Raw genomic sequence first — 26,065 nt, forward strand, 5'->3', positions numbered from 1 at the left:
ATTGTGGGTTCTATTTGTGATATTTTTTTCAATTTTCAGTCTAGTAATGAGATCTAAACTATATTTGGTAATTCCACTGAAGTAAAATGTCACATGTGTTGATACCTGATCTTGAAGAAAAGGCTTAGTTCTCAGTGGGTCTTTTCAGAACCAGAAGGGCTTCTACTTTCAGCAGATAGTACTAGTTTTCTATCTGATCCTGGCTGAAATGAGTTGAAATCAAAAACTAACACCAAAAACAAAAGCCTATACATCTAAACCTTAGGAGGATTGTTGTGGTTAATGTTCAGTTATGTCTGAAATAGTAGGCTCTTATTCCACTCCCTCCCCCCCCCTTTTTTTTGAACTGTTAACACTGAAATGATGTAAGCTGTCAATAGTTTTCAGATTGTTGACTGTTAAAGTGAATATTAACCAGTTTATGAGCAGAGTAACAAATGCCTAATGGTCATCTGTCCCAGCTAAGACCAATAGGGTTTGACTACCATTTCTGTCAGTGGCAGGAAAGCCTTACAACTTGTTTACAAGTGATTGTGCAAGTCTGTTATTTTCTATAATCACCTGTTTAGATCTAGGCTTAGGGACAGATGAAACTGAGGAGGACTTTGGCGTATGGCAAGTGAAAACCATGGTGGCTATCATTTTCAGCATGCTCTCTGAAAGTTGCAGTAAGTGACGTATTTATACAGAATGCTGAGATCTTCCTCCCTACCCCATACAAATTGGCAGTGGTACTGTCATTCCGACTTAAGTAATCTCTGACCCTGGTTATATTTAAACTTCCTGTCTTGTTGCAGATCACATATTTACTGAGCCTGAAACTGTGAAATACAAATATGAAACAGGTCCTTGGTAAGTGCCATTGTCACAGCTGTTTACAACTAAAGATGAGTCTTGTCTGCAGGAAGGAAAGCTTATTAATATTTCTCCACTGTCACTGTGAAAGTAGATTGTTTCCTGAAAACAATAACAGTGTACTCAGTAATTCAGTAAAGACAGACTGCAGCTGGTATCTTGAATGATGTACTTTAGTCCTTCTCTTTAAAGGCACTGCGAGTAAAATGCTCTTTGTTCACTAGCTTCTGTTTTGAATGGCAGCGAAGCTGACTTATCTTACCCAATGGTGAAGAAATATTTGTGAACTTTCCCTAAGTCAATAGGGCTAATGGCTAGTGCACCCTATATGGAACTGAACTTCTGAAGAAATGTCTAGTATGCTGTATTGTAGATTGCCTTACAAGACTAGCTAGACCAGAGGAAAAAAGAAATTGTTTCAAGAGACTGCTTGAGGGATAGGCTGCTCGTCTAATAGAAGCGGATCCCTCGTGCTTTTGTGAAAGCTCCGAGGGCTGCTCAGCACTGATGTAAAGTGTTATTTTGTTTAGTCAGAATGTACTTGCACATTTTTTTATACCAGTTCCTGAGTTTTTGCTTTATTCAAATGGCAAGTCAGAAGCTATTGACTGTCAAACACATTTATTGTCCTATTGTAGTAGATCTTTCTGTCCTGTTTTTTCAGAATGTTCATTAAAATGAGGATGTCCCTCTGTCGTAAGAAGTTAAAAAAGAACTTGAGAATTTTGATTTTTACAGATCTCCTTGCTGAGAATTTGAGTTTTCTATGTAGACAGAAACTGCTCCTCAAGGAAAATAGTTCCTTCATCCATCGCAAAGATGAGCTCAGTTTTTCTAGTTTTTTTGTGCTAATTTAAAGTTGACTTTGGGTTAGAGGAGAGGGGAAGCAGAATATTTCTTTGTTTTCAAAGAAATTTCAGTAACTAGTTGAATTCTTCTTCTTAAACACAAGTGATTATACTTACATTTAGGATTGCAGTGTAACCATCTGTGTGGATTGTTAAATTTACATTTTTTTCCAAAGAACTTTTATCCAATGCATTATTACTTTGCCATGAGACAAAGTCCTTTGTTTAAAGGACTGCAATGTGGTAACAAGATACTGCGCCTTGCGCGTTGTATATATAAGGGTATTACCCCAGTCATTTTCCATTTCTGTTCTGAAGTGAGTAGCAGAATTTAAAGAGTCTCAACAGCAGATATACTCCTGATAGATGTATTAAATAAGTGGTAAAGTGAAATTTGATAATGGAAAGATAATGGAAAACCTGGATTAAAGGTTACTTTGGCTTTTGTTTATCTCTCTGTGCAGCAGTAAATCTGAAACAGTGGACAGTGAGACAGTAATACGTGCCAGAGGTTTGCCATGGCAGTCTTCAGACCAAGATATTGCTCGTTTTTTCAAAGGACTCAATATTGCCAAGTAAGACTATCAGAATTCTTCTTACTGTATAGACTGAATGGAAAGTTCCACAGAAAAGTCTTTTTTTTTTTTTTTTTTTTTTTTTTTTTCAAATCTTGGAGGTGTTAGAAGATGATTTTGATTTACAGATGAGAAAACAGAGGCCTTTAGGGGATAGTTCAGAAGTCTTTTTCAGTTGTTTTATAATGTGTGTTTTTCCTCGGTTATCCTTTCTGCAGTAACGCTGTTTCCTAGCTCTTAAGACTCAAAAGCTTCTTCGCATGTTTCAAAAAACATTTAATTGGCAGGGAGATTTTTCTTTTGAAAACCAACGTACATTCATTTCTTGCAAATACAGGGAGAATCTCCTAGTGAATTAGTCAAGACAGCATCCAAGATATAATAGAAGCTTTATTTTTACACTGACACTTTAGTAATCTACTTTAGTTTCTACACAGGCTAGATTCAGAAGCCTCCAAGGGTGGTGGTTTTTGTGTAAGAAACTTTCATATGAATCATGTGTGTGCAGTCTGAAGTAGAATACCTGTCACTTGAGTGGATACTCAATGCTGAGTAGATATGGTTCTTTATTTAGGGCTATGAGGAAATTCAAATCTGAATTCCTTCAGATGAAAGACAGGTTACAAACTTGCATCCTAGTTCCAAAAGTTAACTCCCTGCCTCCAAAAAAAAAAAAAAAAATATTGTACATTATTTATTGTACGTAACAGTAAAAGTTTTTGCTTTGTTAATCTGCTCAAATGAATTCTGTAATACAATTATGTTTCCTCAAAATAAAATTGTAGTAGCAATATTTTTCAATTAGAAACTCCTTGTTAAAGCCCGTTTTTCTCTGTTGTGCTCGTGGAAAATTATTGGATTGGTCCATTAGATACATTAAATATTCAAACTCACATTTTTCTTTGGTTTACCTTTCAGAGGTGGTGTGGCCCTTTGTCTGAATGCTCAAGGAAGAAGAAACGGGGAGGCATTAGTTCGGTTTGTAAATTCTGAACAGAGAGACCTGGCTTTGGAAAGACATAAGCATCACATGGGTAGCAGATACATTGAGGTAAAAACCAGTTACTTGAAACAAATCTTTAGAGAGCAACTTGAATATTTTAGTATGCAGTTTTAAATGACAGGAAACTGTACTCCTGTGTCGCTTAGAAAAAGCAAAGCATAATTCTGTCATGTGCAGAAGTGTTTTATGAAGCCAGGGCATCTAACAGTCATTGGAAATAGTGAGAACTAAATTTCTCCCGTTACTAGATGGGTGACCTTTTCTTTTTTCTTTTTTTCTTAATTCCATCCTAATTTCAGCACTTCATTACTCAGTAAATTTGAATGTCTATGAAACAAATAATTAAAGTTATCTGGAAAGTGCTATTCTTTATTTATAGTTGTTGTGTAATGTGATTCTCATGTGTGCATTTTTGTCTTCAAGGTTTACAAAGCAACTGGGGAAGAATTCTTAAAAATTGCGGGAGGTAAGTGATGCTGGGGTTCGGTGTAGTTACTCAAGTTCATAGGAGTGTGTTCCAGTTCTGCTTTCTCTTGGCTGAGGATAAAAATGGATAATAAAGTGGCTTTTCCTGTTTTGCCCTTAAAGATGATACTTGAATCTGTCATGTGGTGGTCTCAAGCAGTTGAATTGGAGCTGTGAGCATTTGGGCTGTCATGCTCACACAGTGGACTAGCTATTTGAGGGGAAGAGAAGCTTTTGCAGTGAAACCATCTGTGTACCTTGTATAAGCTCACACTAACTGTGCTTCTCCCAATTTCATTAAAGTAGGAAAAACTTCAAGGGTGAGGAGGTTAATTTTTATATGACACTTCAGAATAAATTACTAGGGGGCTAGTAGTGTCTCAGGTTTTCTGTAGGTTTGTAGGTTACTACTTACCTCCTGTGTTATTCCTTAATGTATTGTTGCTTCCGAGTCCTGCAAAACTAACTGATCAGCACCAAATGACCATCTGTTGTTTTCTTTTTGCCAGGCACCTCTAATGAAGTGGCCCAATTCCTATCGAAGGAGAATCAAGTTATCATCCGGATGAGAGGCCTTCCTTTCACTGCTACGCAGGAGGATGTCTTGGGGTTCCTGGGGCAGGAGTGCCCAGTCACAGGAGGGAAAGAGGGACTTCTCTTTGTCAAGTACCCAGATGGGAGGCCTACAGGAGATGCGTTTGTGTTGTTTTCCTGTGAAGAATACGCACAGAATGCACTTAAAAAGCACAAAGAAATACTTGGAAAACGTTACATTGAACTCTTCAGAAGCACAGCAGCAGAAGTCCAACAGGTTGTAACTATTGTCTGTGAGACTCAAAACTTAGCAGTTACAGATTTCTTCCAATACTTCCATACAGATAATCTTGTAGACAGCCATGGAAGTCTTTAAAATAAAAGATGTCAGGTACTAGAGAGGGCAATATGGGCTTATTGATTGGAAAATTTTGCAGCGTTGTTTTTTTACTGGCAGTTTTTTTATAACATCTATCAGATCACGAAGTAAAAATCATGAGGTAATTTTCTTCTGCATCTTAAAGGTTGACTGAAATCTCAAAAATAATTCTAAACATGTATTAGATTGCTAGTATTGTACTAAGGCTTCTTGAAAATCTGAAGTATTGTCTCAAAAATGTTGCCCATGCATAGAATTTTTAACATGAAATCTAAATCTGAATGCATTAAAAGGGCTTCTCTTATACCTGTTCTGTTGGGCACACAGGATTATCAAAAAGTATCTGATTTCTGATGAAAGGAAGTGAAATCTTTGTTTTCCTTGGAATATATATTTAACTTTTTTTCCTCCTATCCTTCCCCAGTCTTTATTATCACATTCTCAGACTATTAAAACACCATTTTATTTTGGCACCGGCAACTCAAGCTTTGGAAAACATCACAGATTTAGTTTTTCTGCCTGACATGGAGTATTTCTAGACTGGTAATGCCAAAGGGAACCATTATGATATTTGATCCAACTTTTACTTAAACTGTGGCTGTAAAAGCCAAAGCAATTACTGTTTCAACCAATGTGGAACAGTACCATGTCTTTTCTAGTGAATTGGTGAAGGCAAGGGGGAATACCTACACCTGCAGACCTGTCATTTACCTGTAATACTGTGATGTGGAGTTCAGAAATCTTTGCCATTGTTTTTGTTAAGGAGTTCTGGATAAAACTTGATTCATATTCCATAAATATGTCATTACTTCTTCCTATGGGACAGGTGTCTACTAAGGTAACACCTGAATTTTTTGCTGCTTGTGCGGGAGGTGATTTGGGGGGGAATTACAGGCTGCTTGTTTGAGTAAGTATGAGAGTGGAGCCAGCTCTCATCTACTTGGTCGTTAATACAACGGAACTACAATATTTTGTGCAGTAAACAACTGGAGAAGAAAACTTCCAGCTTGAAATGTGCAACATAAAAATTTCTAGTTAAAAAAAGAAAAGGCTTCTTTTGGGACAACTTCTCTAGGCTGAATCATTGTTGACAAAACTAAAACTTTGTAATCTCTTCGGTACCTCTTTCAGGGGAATATGTTTCTTTATTTCTGACAATCACTATAAAATATATTTTTTCAGCAATAGGCCCCAATAGTAAGTTGTGCTCCTTTAATCATTTAGGATGAGTGAAGAGGAAACAAAATGGGGAAATCAAGGTCTCCTGCAGCTCTTACCCTTGTAGGCAGGAACCTTGTACTTGGAGATGACAGCCATGATAAAATAGGTGGTTTCTTTTTCCTTTTTTTTTTTCCTCTTTCTTTTTAAACTTATCGGTTTTAAAAGGGCTTTATGAAGGAATTAGATTTAGTGTGTTTTCCTTATTTGTTACTTTGTGTCTTTTTTAATTGACTGTTTTTAATTTGCCCCAATTCAAGTAAAAACTGTAAGTGACAACACTAGTTTATTAGCTGTTTATAAACTGTTGTTTTCCGCAGTTCTATTTTGGGATGTGCTAAAATGAGCTATAATCTGCTTTTGTTTTTTATGTAGTGAGATTAGAAAGGTCTGTTACTGGTTTCTTCAAAGTTAGTTTGTACAAAGTTACTTTCTACAAAGTTATTTCCGAGTCTGAAACTGTAAAATGCCCAACAAATAATCCACAATTATTCTGTTTAAAAAGTTATTTATTTTCTTACCTTTGAAATGGATTTATTTAAGTGTATGAAATAGTATCGTGAAGATTGATTTCTGTGCTCAACCAGGTGATCTGTAAACCTTTATCAGTGTAGGTCTTTTTTTTTTTTCTTTTGCCAACAGGTGCTTAATCGATACATGTCAACACCTCTTATTCCCACCCTCCCAACTCCCATCATTCCTGTCATACCTCCACCGTATACCATTGCCACGGGTAGCGTACGTGACTGTGTGCGGCTCAGAGGTCTCCCTTACACTGCTGGCATTGATGACATCCTGGAATTTATGGGAGACGCCACAGGTGATATCAAGCCTCATGGAGTTCATATGGTCCTTAATCAACAGGTAACAGCACTTTGCAAGTGAGAGCCAACTTTCCGAACAGAGGGTTAGAGGTCAGGCTGGCTTACTTGTTCTTGGCTGTGCTTTGAATCTTCCGTCACCTTGAGAGAATATTATTGTTGTCTGTCTTTCCCTTCCCTTTCTCCCTCCCTTTCACATACACATTTGCTTTTCTCTTTGTGTCTGTATGTGAGATTGGGGAGGATGAAGCTTGTGGCCTGTTCTTTTAAAGATGGCTTTGTCCTAGAGGCTACCTTAAACAGTTCCTCGTGCTTCAGTCCAGTGCTGGCAATGCACAGGATGGAAGCATCTTCTGTTAGTTACCAAATCTGCTCAGTCAGCTTCAGGATTTGTGCTCAAGGGCAGCTGTGCTGTTTGAGTGGTAATTGTGAAAGGATATATTTTAATGTTATAAATATGGGAATATTTTTTCCTTGTTATCTTCCATTAAAAATAAAGTCTCCTGGCCACAGAAATACTGAGAAAATGGATGAGCAAGTTCTACTTTTGTTCTACTTTTTTGTTTTGTTTGTTTGTTAAGAAGGAAATTTTCTAATATTTTATAAAGTGATTCCAGTCAAGCTGCAAAAAATCAGACCTCAGAAATCAATTTCTATTGTAGCTATGGCCTGTCTGAAACTTTATACTATTTAAAGAGCAAAGTAAAGGCAAAGCCAGAGTGTTCCCAGAGCTTGACAGCAATAGGATAAGGGGCAATGTTCATATGTTGCAGTAAGAGAGATTTCAATTAAATGTAAAAGGGGGGAAAAATTACAATAATAAATGAGTTAAGAACCAGAACAGGTTGCCCAGAGGGGCTGGGGAATCTTCACCCTTGGAGACGCTCAAAAATTCAAATAGGTAAGGCTGTTAAGTGGCCTGATCTGACTGTGCAATCAGCTGTGCTTTGAACAAGGGGTAGATCAGAGACCTTCAAAGTTTATTTCCATACTAAGTTATTCTGTGTTTTCCTCCGCAGAAGAACAAGTAGTTTTGTGTTAACCAGATGCTATTTACACACACACACACGCACGCACAAGTCATTGAATAATTATGAATCATTGGTTGAAGTATTAGTTATTTGTACCAGATGGAAAGAACAATGCAGACTTTTTTTAGACATTTGATCTTGATGTCTTCTATGTTTCTCATGTTTTGGATGTTTTAATAACAGATTGGCTTTTTTTTTTTTTTTTTTTTTTTCTCCCTCCCTCTTCCCTCTTCCTCCCCAAGGGACGGCCATCCGGTGATGCTTTTATCCAAATGAAATCTTCTGACAAAGCCTTTATGGTGGCTCAAAAATGTCACAAAAAAATGATGAAGGACCGTTACGTGGAAGTATTCCAGTGTTCAGGAGAGGAGATGAACTTTGTTTTAATGGGTGGCACTTTAAATCGTAGTGGCTTATCCCCACCGCCATGTAAGTTACCATGTAAGTCTGCAATTGTTCTGCTCTCTGCTGCTAAAGGCTGATATGTGGTAGGTGCTGAAGCTTTGTGGCCTTTCACTTTTTGACTTGGGTTTTGCCATGATCAGTAATCATCCATCTGTATACATACTGAGATTGGAATTATTCCCTTGGGGCAATAATGGGACTGATTTGAGGCATTTTTATTGAATTTTCGGTGGTGAGTAGAGGGCAGCAAGGCCTTGCCAGTGAAATTGTTGCACACTTTGCTTTTGATGGGTGTACTGTTCTTCTGAGCTCTGCAGTAGACTTGCCTGTAGTGAAACCTATTTGGAATTAGAGGGTTTTTTAAAAGGGAGAAAAATTCTGTACTCCAGCTGCCGATGAGTGCTCTTGCTATCTTGCCTTTGAGCATTGAGAAGGTACTCTTTGGGCTTATTTTTGAAGGAAAGCACCCACCAGGGTGATATGCTGATGGACTGTAGAACAGCGAAGTTGGATGGCTTTATTTATTAAGAATACAAAAACCTTTATTGTGGAACTACAGTGGAACTTTACTGTACCATTCTAATCAATGTTAGTACCAAATTATAAAGCAGATACTAGTCTGTATTTGCAAAATAGTAAAAAGCTACTAAAAAAAAGCTGGTAAAATATAGTATTAAAAAGAACATTTGACCGCACACCAAGCTTAACGTTCATACGGAAATTGGGTATTTGTGCATAAAAATGCATGAGACTAGTGTTCCCCCCACCTCATTCGTAATATCCTAAGAAGACCTTTTGCAGCTGCAGGAGACTTACGTATGAAGACTCATGGTCAGCAGTTGCAGATGCTCGTGTGTAGCTAACACCATGTACTTTTGTCCCACAGAGTACAACTTCTGTTAGAAAGAACATGGGTGTGTTGGTGTGCACGCCTGCTTTCTCTATGCACATGGCTTAATGCTTTCTTCAAATAACTCTGCAGTTCCCTGCTTTCCATTTACATAGGGACATGGCTGCTCACCTGTAGGACTTGTGAACTCCTAGGAATTTCTCATTTCAAATGCCCTGGTAGTCAATCAGACCCCAAGCAGTAGGGGTCTCCAGGAGAAAGGCTAGAGAGCAGTCTTTGCACAAGTGTTCAGAAATCATGCCCATGTGGTATTAATCACATTGGAATTAATAATTCCTTTCTTATAGTAGAGATCTCCATTCTGATTTTGTTGTTGTTGTTGTTCTCTGGTTTGTTTTTTAGGTCTTTCTCCACCAGCTTATGCCGCTTTCCAAACAGCGGCGGCTGTGATCCCAGCAGAAGCAGCGCTCTACCAGCCTCAAGCCCTCTTACCAGCCACCAGGACTCCCCAGGCCACGGCTGCTGCTCCTCCGACTGTTACCTACTACCCAGCTCAGGCTGCTCAACTTTATATGAATTACACGGCTTACTACCCCAGGTATCCCTTAGATTTGGCTGCCTCTTTTTACATTCCATCTCGGTGGAGCATACAACTGACTGGTCATTTGTGAATACCTCTTAAATTTGTACTTCTCATCTTAAGTAATCCAGAAAACTTGTTGCCATTAATCGGCAGAGACAGTAGCCGTTTTAACCACTTCTTCGTCACCTTGTAATGAAGTTCAGCTTTCTTGTACTTGTAGGGTGGTGTTTTGGGGGGTGTTCTGGGGTGTTTTTTGGAGGGGTGGGGAGTTTTTTTTGAATCTCATGACAAAGGTGGTCTAACGTATAATAGTGTTTTTGACATGTGGCAAATATCATTGACAAGGTTACATTTCTTGGCCTATGTCAGTACATCCCTGTACATCCCTCTACCTTGATCCCTTAGTTTGTTCTGGTGCTTGTGTTACTATGTTTCCTTATTGAAAGACACATCATAGGTGTGCACTGTAAGATTTGCCATATCAGGGAGATCAAGAAACAGTAACACATGTAAGCAAAACGGATGATCTCCACTTTTCTCCTTTTCACTGATGGTGTCAACATGACTCACTGAAGTCTGATGCTTGACTCCACGGGGAAAATAGGTTGTTCCTTTGGCAATTCCTAGGCTTGCTACACTTAACTAGCCTGAGCATCTGCTAAATTGCTAGGTAGGCCTTGACCTGATATGCTACTTTACTCGCTCTCTTGTGGTTAAGAAGTGTGAGATTTGGGCCCTAGGCTGCCTTTCATACTATGATTCCCCCCCCCCCCTTCTCTGTGGTTTTATTAAATATCTTAGGAGCTGCAGGTGACGGGTTCTGTCTTTCCCTTCCTCCAGTGGAAACAAGTACCACTTTTTACATCTTTACCTACAACTATTACCTATTTTCTTTACCCTCTCCTCTCTAAAAATAAGCTATCAAGTGGTGAAGAGAGAAATGAAAAAAGTTCACAATCAATCCACACCAGGGCTACCTGTTTTCTTGGGTTTGGTGGGTTTTTCTTTTCCTTTTTGAGTGGAGATGTTGAATTTTTAGTTTCGTCTTTGCATGCTCCAAGTACTTAACTGTTTGTTTGTTTATTTTAATAACATTTTTGCCCGTCTGTCTCTTTCAGCCCTCCAGTGTCCCCTACCACAGTGGGGTATATTGCAGCTCCTCCAGGAGCTGTAGCGGCTGCTGCCACTGCCACCCACACTCCAATTCTGCCCCAGCCCGGAGCTTTAGTCCGTATGCAGGGCTTGCCGTATAACACAGGAATGAAGGAGATTCTCAGTTTCTTCCAGGGGTATCAGGTTAGTATGTTGTCTCTCTCCTTTATAATATATTTGGGCCTCTGAGTAGTGATCACTCGGTTTTAGACTGAGACGTGCTTTTGGAGAATGATGAACAAGAATGCAAGCTGCATGTTCTTTATTTAATTGGCAGACAGCCAATGTGTAGTATAAAATTTGCTTTATTTCTTTTATAATAAATATAATTTGAAAGCAATAATCTAAGGTTCAAATGCAAGACTTAAGTGTTAAAGGCTGTTGAGAGCACATTTCTAGTACAAAAGGCTCTTTCTGTTACCTAGGTGTGGTGACTTGCACTGCAAAAGGAGATGGAGAGAGATACCTATGTCAGGCACTCTTGCAAGACTTAAGTATTTTAGTTATAGGCAGGAACATTTTACATTAAAGGTGCATTACATGGTAACTTAAAGGAAAACTATTCTCCAGCCTGTGTTGTACTGATTGCAAATGTAACTTCAGCTGGTGTCTAATGATGCAGTGCTCCATCAATGGGCAAACACATATAAACTTATCTTGAGGAAAATATAAAAAAGGGTCAGGTACAGTCTATTTTTTTTTCAGCAACATAAATTTGAATATGTGAAATGGGGATCTTTTCATGTATACTGCCTTTCCTCTCAAAGGATATGTCATCTATATCCATATTTTGTCATCAGGTTTTGCTGAAAGGAAAAATAATTTAATATGTGGTGAGTATTTAGCATCTGTGGCTAACAGCATGCCTACAAATATCAAATATGTCTTTTTGGTAGTACTCAAGCCCTGACCTAGAATTCTTTTGGTGGATCTCAAACTGCTGTTCAAGTGATACGTGTGAAAAGAAGATAATTTTTGCATGAGTTTGTCCTTCAAAATTCTGTAAGTTGGTAGCAGTCATATTGCAGGCTTTTATTCTTAAAGGCTGAGATGCAAATGATCTGTTTTAAGGGGTTGCAGCAGTTAACACACAACTTTTAGGCATAGTATATTTTCCTTCTTTGTTGTTTATTTATTTTAATTAAAGGACAATGTGCTTTACGTTGTAAAGCCAGATGTCTGCTACATAAAGGAGTGTGGACTGAAAACAGATGCTTAACTATATATGTTCAGCATTTTGAATATTCAGCAGATAGTATGCTATACCTGTCCTGACTTCTCTTAAAATGTTAAATCTACATTGGAAAATAATTTTACATATTTGTTTCTTTTCAGTGGAAAAAAATTGAAAACCAGTTTAAAAAGTGTGGTGAATTTTACAATCAGATTTAAAAAGTACTAAACTTAATGAATTTTACTTTAGTGTTTTTTCTGTCTTCTTTCCCCCTTCAACAAAATATTTTCAAAGTTCAAACCAAATTCAGCTTTGTGGGCACCCCCCTCCCTGACATGCAGTTGTAATTGTTCATCTGTTGCTTAGCCATGGACATCTTACCTTTTCTTCAACTGACTGAGGGGTTTGGTGGATGGATAGTGGTTGTATTAGAGCCTTAGTGGGGAAAGCCCATTTTCTAAATTGAAGTTCAGATAGAAGTGTAAGTATGCCATTGAAAAATGTGACTTGTCCCTGTTCGTGCATGGAAAGGGTCAATGGCTTTTAACTTCTAGGAGCTCTGTCATCTACTAAATCTTCAATTTAGCGAAACTGGACTTTGGTCTTGGTGCTGAATTTGCCCCTTTTCCTTGTTTCTGCATTTGAAAAGTAGTCTACAGTGTTTGTATTACATAATCCAATGTTTCACATTTTAAAAAATTGCTATAAGATGAAAACTATTTATATTCTGCCTCTGCAACCTCCTGTCATCATCAATTACTGTTATTAAATTGGTCACCTCTTTGATCTCTTTAGAAGATGTTGTCCAAATGAGATCGGTTTCAATATCTTATAAAGGAGCCAAGGAATTATTTTGAGTTGTTCTTGGATCCCACATGTGGTAATGCTAGTTTTATACTCACTCATTCCTGTAGGGGAAAAAGAAGTGGTGACTTACTGTTCTGGGACACCATTGTGTCTCTAGAAGAATAACTAATCTTTTTTTTTCCTTTTTCCCCTTCTTCCTCTCTCCTCGCACTTTTTCCACTTTCTGCTGCTATCCAAGGATGTATTGCACGATGCTTCTAGCTGTTTATAAAGTGAGCCCTTATTAATCATTAGTGGTTTGGGCATGGTTTTGATCTCTATAACTAATTGATGTTGGTATTCAATGGGTTTGGGAACCAGATCTGAGATGCTGAGATTGAGGGGTGATTTCTGTCTTTGTATGTCCTCATCTGAAAGAAACAACTTTTAAGTTTTAGTTCTTGCTTTATTGTCTTCTGTTTCCTTCCTTCAGTCTTCATGGGCTCCATATACTGCATGTAAGCACATGTTGCTGCTTAAGTGAAAGCGTCTTTCTTACCAGACCTGCCTCTTAAGAGACAGACTTTGCTTATCATCAGCTTCAACAAGCTGGTCTCAACATCAGTACATGCTTCTAATAGTAAATAATGTAAAAATCTGCAGATCAGCATTTTCATTTATTTTATTAGCATTAGCCTCTTGTTTAGTGGTCCAGCAACTTGATTTCTTATTCTAGCTCTACTTTCTTGAATTCATTACTGGAAATTCCATCAAGTTTGCATAATGCAAGATGCATTAAACAATCTTTTAAAACCTGTAAAGCTGTAAAGAATTTTAATAGTAAATCTCTGGAGATAGTAGTTTTCCCCATCACCTTTCTGTATGTTATTTTAGAGTACTGTAAAAATTAGTGTACTGTAATCTTCAAAATATTAAATATCAACACTTTCTGATCCAATAGTTAATTCACATTAAACTGCTTTTTGATATTACTATAATGCAACAGGGTCTGTGATTCCAGTCCCATATTGGATGTATCGTTAAAGGATACTTGGAGAAAAATCTTAGTGACTCCATTGTATATGTGTTTTCATGTAGGGCTTGTGTAAAATAAGTCAATATCCTTTAAACCTGTTCTGGGCTTAGGTGCCTTTTATCTGCATCTAGAAAGAGCTTTTGCAGAATATTAATCCTCTGAGTCTTCAGAGACTCACAATTCAAATCTTATTGTTTGGGTTGTTGTGTTTAAAACAGTAATGAGGAGGTGGAGGAAAATGGATGACTAAATTCCAAGGGCATTAACAACCTCTCTCTTTTTCTATTTTATATCAGAACAGCAGGCTTCATTTGTTGCTGACTTTTTAGGGATTAGGGTTTTTTTGCTGTTCCCCCCCCCCCCCCCCCCCCAAAATGCATGCTTGAACAAAGACGTATTCTCTGCTTCCTTTCGGTTCCTTTTGAAATCTGATGCTTCATAGTCTGAGAGGGATACCGCATCGTCTGCCGGCTGGTTCCAGGCATAGCACCTTCTCACTAGGAAAGGGGAAGGAGAGAAGATACAGCAGAAGGAGAATACCCGGTTACTATAGTATTCAAAGTCAGTAGGCAATATAGACAGTATCCACCATCCCTGTGCAACTGGGATATAGCATGCTGTTTGTTTTGTGGTGTTCTTAAATTCATCTTCCATGTGAAAGTGTTGCATGTATGGACAGAACCTCAGCAACAGCGGGGTTAGGAAATAAGTGATAACTGTTTCTGCCTGCCATGCTTGAAGTAACACACTTAAGTGGCAGCATCTTCGAGCTGTGTTTTTGTGAATGACTAGGCAGTGCGAGCTTCATTTTCTGTTCCACAAAACATCAGGATGGCTGCCATTGCTTGTATCAGCACTCAAAAAGCGTAACTGGTATATTATAATGGCAAAGCTTTTCAAAGATATTTCTGCTCGCTCGTGGGCGAAGGGTTGCAATCGCCTGAGTTTAGCTTATGCAGCTGTTGGTGGGCCTGGATGACCAAAGCCCTCAGAACAAAAACATGAGGAATAGTGTACTGTACTTCAAGCCAGAAGGAAATAGCTGGCAAATAGAAATATTTTGTTTTCTACAGCAGCAAAGCTAGTCATCATCAAACTGGACTTCTTTTATTCCGGGCTCATTTTATCTGGATTTTTTTCCAAAGTCCTGGATAGCTGGCTTTCTTCCCTTGGGAGCTGTTCTGTGATAAGAGTTTAGTATCTTCAAGGAGCCTGATGACAGATTATTAATAGTCAGGCTAGAATTGCAGCTGCAGTCCTGAAGCTGATGTTTTGCCTTCGCAGTTTCTTTTTCTTTTCAGGTGAGAACTATTTTTGCATTTTGCTTCCCTTTGTGTTTTTCCACGCTTTAATTGGGACTTGTCTAAATAGACTTCATATACTTATTTAATTATGTTGTTTCTGAGCAATGGACTTTTTTTCCTTGACTCCCTTTGTATATACCATTTTAGACTGAATCGTTTTTGTGTACACAGTAGGAGTTGCGAAAAATGAAAGAAACATCGGTGTCTGGCTGATTAGTGATCTAGTGAAATCTGTGCTCAGATTGTGAGGGTACAAGGACAGGCCTATGTTCCTCCAAGGTAGTAAGTATTTCTGAAAGCAATAAAAAAATACTGAAGAAAAAGCACCCATGCAATGGCAGTAGTAAGGAATGAGAGGGGTATAATACCTCTTTATTAACCAGTGTGTCTCTGATTGTTTTCTATCACCTTAAAAAGCTTTGCAGTGCAGTTAGCATAGCAGATGGTCTCTCTGGGAGATACTACCATACTGGAGTTAATTGTTGGTCAGAAATGATCGCTCCTTTTAGGAGAGAGGAGTCAGTGTTGTTATTCTTTAGTATACGTGAGCTGATGCATAATATTTCAAAAGTTAAATTAATACCTTAGAAAGATAGATAAGCTTATCAGGTAAATAGCTGATGCTGTGAAGAAGCAGAAAGTCCTTCAGAAAACATGGGTTTGTTTTAGTCTTGTCACTGACAAGTCTCTCTGACCATCTGTCAATGACAGCCTTGTCACTGTCTGTTGTAAGCTTATATAAAAGTCCCCACTGCCACCACAAGCAACACAGTGTGGAGAACAGGAGAGTGCTGAAAAACATGTTTGAATTTGGATTATATGATTCTGTAATATAGAATAGGAAAAATAAATACAGACATCTTTGTTTTATGAGACTCACTTGAGAGAGAGAATTTGCCATCTTTTCTGACTAAAAGAGAATTGCTGGATTTACAATTGGTGGTGTGCATGTGTATGTACATGTGTATATGAATATAAGTATAAAAGTTTAGAGCTTTTGCAAATTAAAATTAGAAGGCTGGAAAATATGCCACAGAGAAATTCTTCCTAAATTCTCTTAATTTGGTTAAATGAAACTGTTATCAAGTTCACTGCTTTTATAAACTATGTCCCTGAAGGGATTTTACAACACAGAAGTCCTATTGGTTTTCCAGTAAATCCTGAAAAGAGTGATCTATTCTGATGTTACTGCCAGAGTGACAAAAGCTTGTCTTGTTGCCAGTGAATCTGATGAGAGTAATAGCCATTTTTGAAACAAAAAATAAAAAGCAAGTCTGCAATGAACTTGCAGAAATGCATCTGTAACTTTCCAGTCCAAACGAATTTTCTTCTTCAGGATCATCTTCATCATTCCAGTATCATCTCTCTCTTCCTATCAGCTGCAGTTTTTTCTTTGTTCTGTGTATATGTATCTTTTGTTTGTTATCTTGCAGCCTACAGTAGAACTAGTTATTGCCTCCAGATTTTTATTTAGTCACCGCTTGCAAAGGATCTGTTTTGCTTCCTTCTCCCAGCTTAGATTTTAAATCCAGACCTTATTCTACATAATTCCCATCCTTGTTTGTCCTTGATCACTGGAAAAAGGTCAGTATAGCGCAAGAAGGTGTGCTGACAATCATACCCTGATTACCTTAACATCTGAGGTTGAATTTGCCAATAGAGCTCTTAATTTCACAGTGGTATTCTGTGTGCTCTTCCTTACTTGATTAAGCTGGATTTCTTGATGGCTGCTTCAAGGAGCAAAGAGAAATTGCTTTATTGTCTGAATTTGTTCTTGCATTTTTATTCAGTCATTCTAGGAAATAGGTCTCTCCATCTTTTATGAGCATGTCAGAGTATCCAATCTAATAGGATGAGATGATGGAAAAAAATCAGCAGAAGTGTATTTTGTAGACAACTAATGGCAGGGCAGGTAACAAGCAAGATCTACTGCAGCATCGTTCCAGTAGACCACTATATCTTAATGCTCTAATTGACACATAGTGACTTCCACTTACTCTCAAAGTGAGAAAGTTGTGAGCTCAGAGCTCTCAGAAGAGAGAAGAAAGCAGGTCTGAGAAACGAAAGGCCGCGTTTCAATTTAGAAACACAAGGAAAGTGGGAATGAGATGATAAAAGGATAAAAAGAGGGTAGTAGAGGCAGTAACAGTGAGGTCTGCCTTTGATTTTATTTATTTTAAATTAAATAGGAATTACTGCAGTACATAGTAACTTCTTACCAACACACTTGAATTTGTTAGAGTGGATATTGAAGAGCCAAAATTCATATTGTATTTCCAAATAACTTATATGATAAACAGGTAACAAAAATCTAGCTCAGTGAACTTGCAGCTGGTCATATGGGGGAGTTAAATCAGTAGGTGGTGTTTTTCAAATCTAAATGGAAGCAGAGTTAAGCCCATTGCATTGCAGGCAAAGATAGCAGAACTCTATTTCCATTTTGAGCAATGGGAGTATGGTTTCATCCTTGGTTTCACACTGCCTGTTTTGTGGTAGATTAGCCTGGTGGCTTGGTGTCTTTGTTTTGTTCTTAGGGATTTTTGAAATGTACACAGAATCTGAAATATTCATGGTGATTTATTTCCTCGGGCAAGTTAGAACAGTTGCCATTTCCTTCACAGAGAGTATGATTTCCCCTGTTTTATTATTTCCTACCTTGGTTTGCAATACTACTTTTTGAAATCTGTAAATTTGAAGAATTCATTTTACAACTTCTGTTTTAATTATATAGAGTCTTTCACCTATCTTTCTTGTGATTAGAAGTTGCTTCTATCAGTAGGTGTTCCAAGTATTTTCTATAGGCCTAAGATCCAACCACTTTTGACAATTCTATGCTGGATAATTTTCCCACTTTCACGGTTTTCTTGCAGCTTATGTATTTCAAGTATATAACCTTTCAAACATTGTCCCTCTCACTAGAGGCTATATGGCTTTACCTACTGTACATCTACTGCTAATCTAAAGTATGTACTATCTTGAGACATTCCTTCCAAAGAGTAAACTTACATTTTGTAGATTTGTTTCAAGGGCAGGTCTGGGAACTGATAATTCTAATATTTGCATGGTCTGGTTGCCCTGGCAGAGACACTTCTTATATTTGTCTTTTACTTAATGGCATTGGTCTAGATGTGAAGGTGACTAGAATTCAGTAGTAAAAATTCTAGGGGTTCTCCTCTTTCATGTTTTCTGGGCTCTTGGTTATTGTCCTTTGTGAAAGACGTATAATGTGTGTTTTGTTTTGGTTTTTATTTTTTAACTTTACTTTGGATAGATACAATGTTCTGTATTCCCAAATATATTGTCTTTTTCTCCCTAAACTGGCAGGAGACCTTTTTCCTAACACAGGAATATCAAAGGAAGGCAGCACAGTACGTGTAGGTTGTGTGCATTTGGCAATCCTCTAAAATGTTAGAGCAAGAACACCATTGTGGGGAAGACAGATAACTCTTCCTCTTGCCCACTGAAAGGATGTAAAATAATTTGAGTTATGCTAAATATTTTGCCTTCTGGATTACAGAAACCATTTCAGCAGTCTCTATAGTATATGCAAGAATGCTCAGTCCCTTTACAGGATATGCAATTTTGGTGCAATTTGGGAGAGATCATGAGATACAGAACAATGTTTCATACTCCCCAAGATCTACTTTCTGACTACAGATTTCATGTTTGTATCAGGCCTTCCAGCAGTAGGCCCTCTGGATGAGTGATTACTGTTTGGATTGAGAATCTCAAGTATTTCTTAGATCTGATCCATGTGTGTGTTTTGGGGTTTTTTTGCTTGTTTGTTTTTAATTGGTGTGACTATACTGTATAGTCACTATTTTTATTTGAAATATTCTACTGCTACAAATCTAGGAGAATGCAGTTATACTAGGTAGTTCATTCTTTTTTTTCATCTCTATGGAAATAAGCTATACTAGTATAAATGCTTTCACCCCAGGACATTTTATTTCTTTAACTACACTGGTATAGTGTATGTAATGCAAGTATTATATGCAGCTGAAGTTTTTATCACTCTGCCTCTGCGAAGCTGCAGTGTATTTCCATGACCGCATGCGAGATCTGAGTGAGATCTGGATGCTGCTTCTAATCCCGCCACTTCAGCGTGCACACTCTGGAAGATGCTCAGCTGTCCCAGTGAGAGTCATTACCAGAAGCCTGATTATGCAGACTTCAGAGTTTTGTTGCGTGATGCTGTTGCCTCACGAGTGTAAGCAAAAAGGGAATATTTGGTGGTCTAAATTGTTTCCCTACCTTGTTAAGGAGTAGTTCAAATATACAGTTCAGAATATTCCCGTGCACTTTACTTTAAATCCATTTCTACAACCGGTAATTCAGTTGATATATTCTATATCTTGCATAAAAGTAGTGTCTGTCAAATTCACTGTCTCCTGCCAGTTATTATGGCTGATGCTCTTAATTGTGGTTGCAAATGATAGTCTGTGTGGCTTGCTATACCAGAACTGTTCCTTCTCTTGCTGATTATCATGTATCACACTTGTACTGTAGTATGCACCCGATGACTACAATGGCCTTATTCAGCTGAGCGATCAAGCAAGGAGTGTGTTACAAGCACCGAAAGAGTGGGTCTGTTTGTAACTCTTTGTAACTTCTGAAGAAGGTAAGATGCGTCTGGCAGAAACTCGTTCTCCAGTGGTGAATGGGAAGGGAAAGAAGGGCTTGGTGATACAGAGGTTTTATTTTCCCCTCCTTTTGTAGCTTGCGTTGGGATCCTTGCTTTAATCTTCCTGCCTTTGTCCTATTAAAAAAAATCAACTAACCTAAGGAACCGGGCCACTCGTGATCAGTACTTGATGTGATAGCAATGGTGGAGGTAGTGTGATTGCCTGGTTTTGTGTAAAGAGTGTATACAACTTCCATAAGGATTTATTAGTATTTGTTTTTGTGTGGAGTTCCCAGTCAAGTAACTTTTGACATAACATAGAAGATGAATTTGTCTTGATGTGGCTACAGAACAAACACACAAATGCATGGGCAAGAAACCGCAATTCTTGGCTTTCTCACTCCTGTATTATATAGCTACTTAGAGATTAATTTCTTTCTGTTTCTTGATCTCATTCAATGCGAACTAAATTCTTCAGGAGAGGTTTCTTTGGCGTGGTGGCTTTTTAATGCAACTGGCTAAATTTGCTAATGGTAAATTTGCTTCCTTTCCCAAGCATTCTTTTAGCACTAATGCATGATTTTTAAAGAAATTTAATTGTAACCCAGATGGAGTTTAACTTCCAAATACTACTGTATTCCTTTCAAAATGCTAAAATGTGATTGCTTTTTTTTTCTTTCTTTTTTTTTTTTTTTTTTTTTTTTTTGAGAGAGAAGATATTGTAACTTGAAAACAGCTGAGTTGATGACAATTACCTTGGAGTAGATTTTCTGTGAAAATCGCTCTATCAAGTCACAGTATTTGATTGCCATTTTTGTACTGAAACTAGTAGCAAATTAAGTCTGGTCTAGTGTACAAAATACCCTTTATTGCTCTGAGCATGTCCACATGCTGGACAATCTGTTTGACTTGTTTCACCCAGATCTTCTGGAAAACCAGGTCAGCAATAGGGTCCTAGTATGTATGAGATGGAAGTGGTCTTTGACTAGAACGTGATACATGGAGTAGCTCATCCTAAACTCTAACAGTCCAAAATACTATCATACAAACACCACTCTCAAGAACAAACCATTCAGAAAGATATGTACTGATTTGAATCTTGTGTGTGTGTGTATATATATATATATATATATATATATACACACACACACACGCACACACATGTATATACACACATGCACATAAATACAATCTCTATCTATAAATCTATATAATAAAACTATAAAAATAGGGTGCATAGTGTGTCTTAAAGTGAAACTGAAAAGTTTTATTTAGCTGTTTCAATTCTGTTACTTGCAGAATGGGTAGACTTGTCTACTAACTTTCTACACAACTCTCTCATAGAATAAATTTCCAGATCCTGACTTTGGAGTTCCTTAAACTACTCTTCAAAGCTCTCTTTTGTGCTCAGTGGTCTAACTGTACTTCATGTGTATTTTCAACTGTGTTCTGCAATACTAAGCTTGTATTCAGGATGGACACTAAATAACTTGATCTCATTGTTAACAGTAAAGAGCTATTTCAGAGCAGATCGATTCTTGGGTTAGGCCACTGGCCTGAGCTAACTGTGCACAATTTTCTCTTTGCGCACAGTGTTGTTCTGAAGCAAACTAAGGTTATTTCCAAACCTGAACTGGGCTTCAGACAAGTCTTTGAATTTTTTCTGCATGCTGTTTCTTGACTAATCTGTAAGAAATACTGTGTTCCTTAATGGATATGAAGTTGTCTGTGCTAACTCACTTTATATGCACTTCTAGTTTCTAATGGGTAGTGTTGCTTATAGTTTAAGAATACCTTTACTGCCTGCTAAGCATTTGGGTGAGTGAAGTTCTGGCATATACTTGCTTTATTTTTATGTGTTCAAATATAAAGTTGATCAAAAACTGGTACTGGCAATAACTGAGAAGTCTAATATTTCTCACGGTGTACCAGGCATGCATAAGAACCATTAAAAATTAAAGGTTTAAGTATTTTACCCTGTTGTAAACTCATGAGGACATATGCCACACAAAGTTAATTTGCATCAGTTCCCTATTCATAAAGCTTGTTGGTCTTCCAGCATAGATTGTGTGTTTTGTCTGGCATGGATTTCTCCAGCAAGCTAATCTGATGTGCTCATCCTTTACCTTCTGTTTCTAAACTTCCCTTGGATCCATTTCTATCCAACATACAAATGGGGCCTCCAAGCTTAGCCTGGAAGGACTACCAGCATGCCATAAGAAATGGCTGGGGTACCATAGGGGAGACAGATGCGTCTGGCTGATAGACAACTCAGCACTTTGAAAGTGTCTTTAAAGAATTCATCAGGGCAAACTCTCTCCAAATTGAATTAATTGCAAGGGCAGAATAGTCTCTTTTATTATCCTGCCTTTTTCTTAGCTTCATTTAAATTACAATAAAGTTTTCTTTGATTCAGTTGAAGTACTGTACAAAATGTTACTTTGTTTCACAGAACAATCTTTCTTGGGCTGTGTATGTGTGAGTTAAGCTAATCCTCCCAATAATGCTCTCTTACTGCTTTATCCATCTCTGTCACTTGGTCAGTATTCCACATAATACAAGAATTTAGTCACTGAATGCCTGGACTTTCTTGCTCAGTTTACCCTTCATTGACATTAAAGTCTCTCTTTTCATGTCAACCTTTAATTTGAATTACTTCTTCTGTAGCAAACTCTTTGCATGGAATTATTTCTACATCATTCTGTCTATCATATCAACAGAATAAAAGCTTCTGCCATTCTCCAAGCTAAACTAAAAGCTGAATTCTGTTTAATCTTCAGTCCCTTCTCCTTTTTGCTATTCCTGCATCTGAAATATCTTCGATGGAAAAACAGGAATGGGATAAACCAGCAAGAACACACAGCATCGAAAGCTTTTCAAGTTTCCATGTGTGGTCTCTGGTCTTAACAATTTGTTTCCTTTTGTGTTCTTGTACCCTTGCAGCTCCACACAGATTCCATCCTCGTGCTTTACAACTTTAGTGGCCAGCCCAGTGGAGAGGCATTGGTGACTTTTCCAAGCCTGGATCTAGCTAAGAAAGCAGTGGCTGAGAAAAATGGACAGCTCTTGGGAAGCCGCTATGTAGAACTGTACCTGGTCTAACTAAACACTCTTTAGTGGGTGGGGAAAGAAAGTTGTGCTGAACATCATGCCTTTTACAAAATACTGAGTCTTCCCCTGCCACCCAGGCAGCAGCACTTGTGCCTTTTCAGGATGATACGTTGGAATAAAGAGTGGTGTCCTGTATTTAATTTGCAAAATGGTGTATCCTATGCCAAAGATAAAGAACAAATCATACAATTAAGTAAATTAATTTCTACTGTACTTGTTAACAAACAAACAAACCCTTCTGCCATTTGGTTACTTAAGAAGACAATCTAATAGCACTTCAGCTATCACAGCCATGGGAGAAACCTATTGCCTGCTCAGTAGCATTTGAAGTGGAAAGCAAAGCCGGAATCATTCAGATACTCTGTGTTTAATTTTTAAGAGTTTACACTTGGCAAAGTGTGTTTTTGTAGAGTTTAAATGCCCTTTAGAAAGGGCTTTTGGAATGTGCAGCTTTCCCGATTCAAAGCATGAATGCTATTGATTTTTGTTGTTATTCTTGACTGAAAAATTCTAGGATGCTGGACTCAAATGCAATAGCGCTTTCTCATGTTGTCATTCTGTTGTTTTGCAAAAGCCATACTTGTCGTTCCTACCAGTGTACTGCTGCCAATGTGTAAAGCCAAAAAAAAAAAAGAAAAAGGCAAAACCAGAAAAAAATCCTCCCCCAAACTTTTAATCTCTCCAGGACAAAAAAGGCACATAAACCTGAGTACTAATAAGTTATATTTTTTTATTTAAGCATAATAGCTTTCAGATACTGTATTAAAGAATTTTGCTCTAGTTTATGTGCATGCAACTTGTTTACAACTTTAAACTACTTTATTTGTATATTATGAAGCAACAAGATATGTTGAAATCTAAATTCTCTAGTGCATGCTTTTTTCTTTTTCCCTGTGTGTGTATATACTTAAGCTAGAAGAAGTACTTTTACGTCATGTAGCATGTGTTTAAAAAAAGACATCTGCTGTAGAAGCACTAAGTGACTTTGTTTTTACTGTGCCTTACTTCAAATCTATTCCAAGTGCAATACCAGCAGAGCAAAATGTAATGAACCCTTTTGTGAGAGGTTCATGGATGTCTGGATTGATCCTTTTTTGTTAGTGTACAATTTGAGTTGTACTTAACTGAATGATGTATGCTTCTTTATATTACAACAAATAAAAGAGATGCTTACAATGCGTATTAGCTTTCTAAGTAAATTATGACTATAGTCGGTGTTACACTATCGCACTGCAGGTGGTCAGGTCTTGGTTATGGCTTTGCAACTGGTGGAAGCATCTTCTTCTTTTAACAGCCTTCTGGACCTCGGGGCTGTGTGTCAACCTAAATGCATCCAGCCTTTCCACAGCTCCTTCCACTGTTGTTTATATGCTCTCAGCTCCTTGCCAGGCTGGGATATCCAAGCCGGGGCTGAAATACAAAACCTGAAGAAACTCACCAGTCTCATTTTAGATGCTCGCGTTCTCCTTACCGTTTAACTCCTTTGTGGCTTTCAAATTGCTTAGAAGTGATTATAGTTTTAAACTGTAAGTGTAGTTCCAAACTATTATGAACTGTAATTGGTAATATGTTCCACAGTATGTATAGGCTGCGTCCAGCTTTTTTTCCCCCCCTCTCTAAAGTTTTATCTATCATTGTGGTGTTTTAATTCCTATTTAGAATCTGTAAAAATTGAACTTGAATGTTTCAAGCTGTGTTTGGGTGTGTATAAACCTTAACATGTGGGAGTTGCACGCAGAGTACATTTTTAGAAGATACCTTTACAAAGCAAATGCAGTAACAGTATTAACATTTTGGTACAACTGCAGAACCCCTCACTGGAGGCCTCCGACCAGACCTGGAGTACTCTTAGTCTTAGCTTTCTTGGTTGCAGAGAAAACTAACTACCTGGTCTTGCCTAAAAGGAAATAATGGTAAAAGAACAACTACCTAGCTGGTTTGAATATGTATTTTTAAGTAGTATGGAAAAATTAGCTCATTTAACTTCTTCACAGAGATCAGGGAGCTTTGGGTTAAGCCTCAGCGCATCTGCAGATGTGGGATGGGCAGAGGTGCGGCAGGAAGGCTGTGTAGAAGCGGGGTTGCTGCTAATGCTCGCTCCACCTTTCAGCAGCTTCTGCCTCAGTCTCCTCTCCCAGACAATTACAGTGCCTTTTCTAGGGCTTAAGAGAATTTTATTTCTTTGGATACCTGCCTCCTACCTTTACCTGCTCTTCTGGGGGTGGGGGGGTTGTTGATGTTTGATGCCCGATGTTGGGGCTCTGTTGGTGCCAGGGTGGGACAAAGTGGCTTTCCCTTGGGGTAAGGGCAGGTGTGGGAAAGACCCTCTTGTGTTGCACAGGCCCCAGCAGTTTCTCGGTTTGTTTTATTGCACTGCTGTGGAATCTCTTCTCTCTACAGCCTCACGCAACTCCTGCCCTCGGGGTCCCTTGTCCGGCTCTGGCAGGTGCGGCCGTTACTGCCCTCGCGCGCGGCGCGGGGGGGGGGGGGGGGGGGGGGGGCTTCGCCGCGCGGCCGTTACTGCCCTCGCGGGGGGCGCGGGGGGGGGGCTTCGCCGCGCGGCCGTTACTGCCCTCGCGCGCGGCGCGGGGGGGGCTTCGCCGCGCGGCCGTTACTGCCCTCGCGGGGGGCGCGGGGGGGTGGCTTCGCCGCGCGGCCGTTACTGCCCTCGCGCGCGGCGCGGTGTGGGGCTTCGCCGCGCGGCCGTTACTGCCGGCGGCTCCGCGGCCGATGCGCAGCCCCCCCCCGCGGCTGCGGCTGGGGCTGGTGTCACGGGGAGCGGCCCCTGCCCGCCCTAGGCCAGGCTACTGAGCGGAGGCCAAACCGAGGTCAAAGGGAAGGAGTGCTGCTGCCTGGTGTGGCAGCACCTTCCCTCGATAAAAAGGGGCAGGGACCACGCCAGAGTGTTTTCCGTGGGAGTCTGCTCCGTGGCTGGAGGAGCCAGACAAGCTGCGAGGGAGCATAGGTGGCTGTGGCCCTGTGAGCCCCTTCCCGACTGCAGCCTCCCTCTGGACACGTCCAAGGGCGTGTTGGCCTCCCTCCGCCATGCTGGCCCTCCGCAGTTGCATCACATCACTAAAACCCAATGTGTGCCTGCAAATATTTTTTTTTTCCTGTCTTTTGCCTGACAGGAGTACACTTGCATTTGGTGTTTGAAAGTTTCTGACTGTACTCTGAGGAGTAAACCCCGTGCAAGTAAGTGCACGCTTCCTGGCCTGTGCTGCTGGGCAGGCTGGCACCGGAGGGTTCATGTGGCTCAGCTGTGTAGGCAGCTGTGAAAGGGGGAGGCTGCTCTGGGGCAAAGAGAAGGG

At 39.1% G+C, this 26,065-nt stretch overlaps 1 protein-coding gene across 1 annotated transcript in view; it reads left to right on the forward strand.

Annotated features, from left to right (window-relative positions):
• ESRP2 (epithelial splicing regulatory protein 2) overlaps positions 1-22,745 on the forward strand; it is a 44,831-nt gene extending 22,086 nt beyond the window's left edge. Inside the window, exons 5-15 of the mRNA XM_062586467.1 lie at positions 570-668; positions 798-852; positions 2,168-2,278; positions 3,197-3,329; positions 3,705-3,747; positions 4,256-4,557; positions 6,520-6,741; positions 7,972-8,170; positions 9,387-9,582; positions 10,686-10,863; positions 22,587-22,745. Coding sequence (XP_062442451.1) covers positions 570-668; positions 798-852; positions 2,168-2,278; positions 3,197-3,329; positions 3,705-3,747; positions 4,256-4,557; positions 6,520-6,741; positions 7,972-8,170; positions 9,387-9,582; positions 10,686-10,863; positions 22,587-22,745 — 1,697 coding nt within the window. The remainder of the gene's footprint in view (positions 1-569; positions 669-797; positions 853-2,167; positions 2,279-3,196; positions 3,330-3,704; positions 3,748-4,255; positions 4,558-6,519; positions 6,742-7,971; positions 8,171-9,386; positions 9,583-10,685; positions 10,864-22,586) is intronic.
• The last annotated feature ends 3,320 nt before the right edge of the window (positions 22,746-26,065 follow it).

Source organism: Rhea pennata, chromosome 13 (assembly GCF_028389875.1).
Source record: "Rhea pennata isolate bPtePen1 chromosome 13, bPtePen1.pri, whole genome shotgun sequence".
NCBI classification, from domain to species: domain Eukaryota; kingdom Metazoa; phylum Chordata; class Aves; order Rheiformes; family Rheidae; genus Rhea; species Rhea pennata.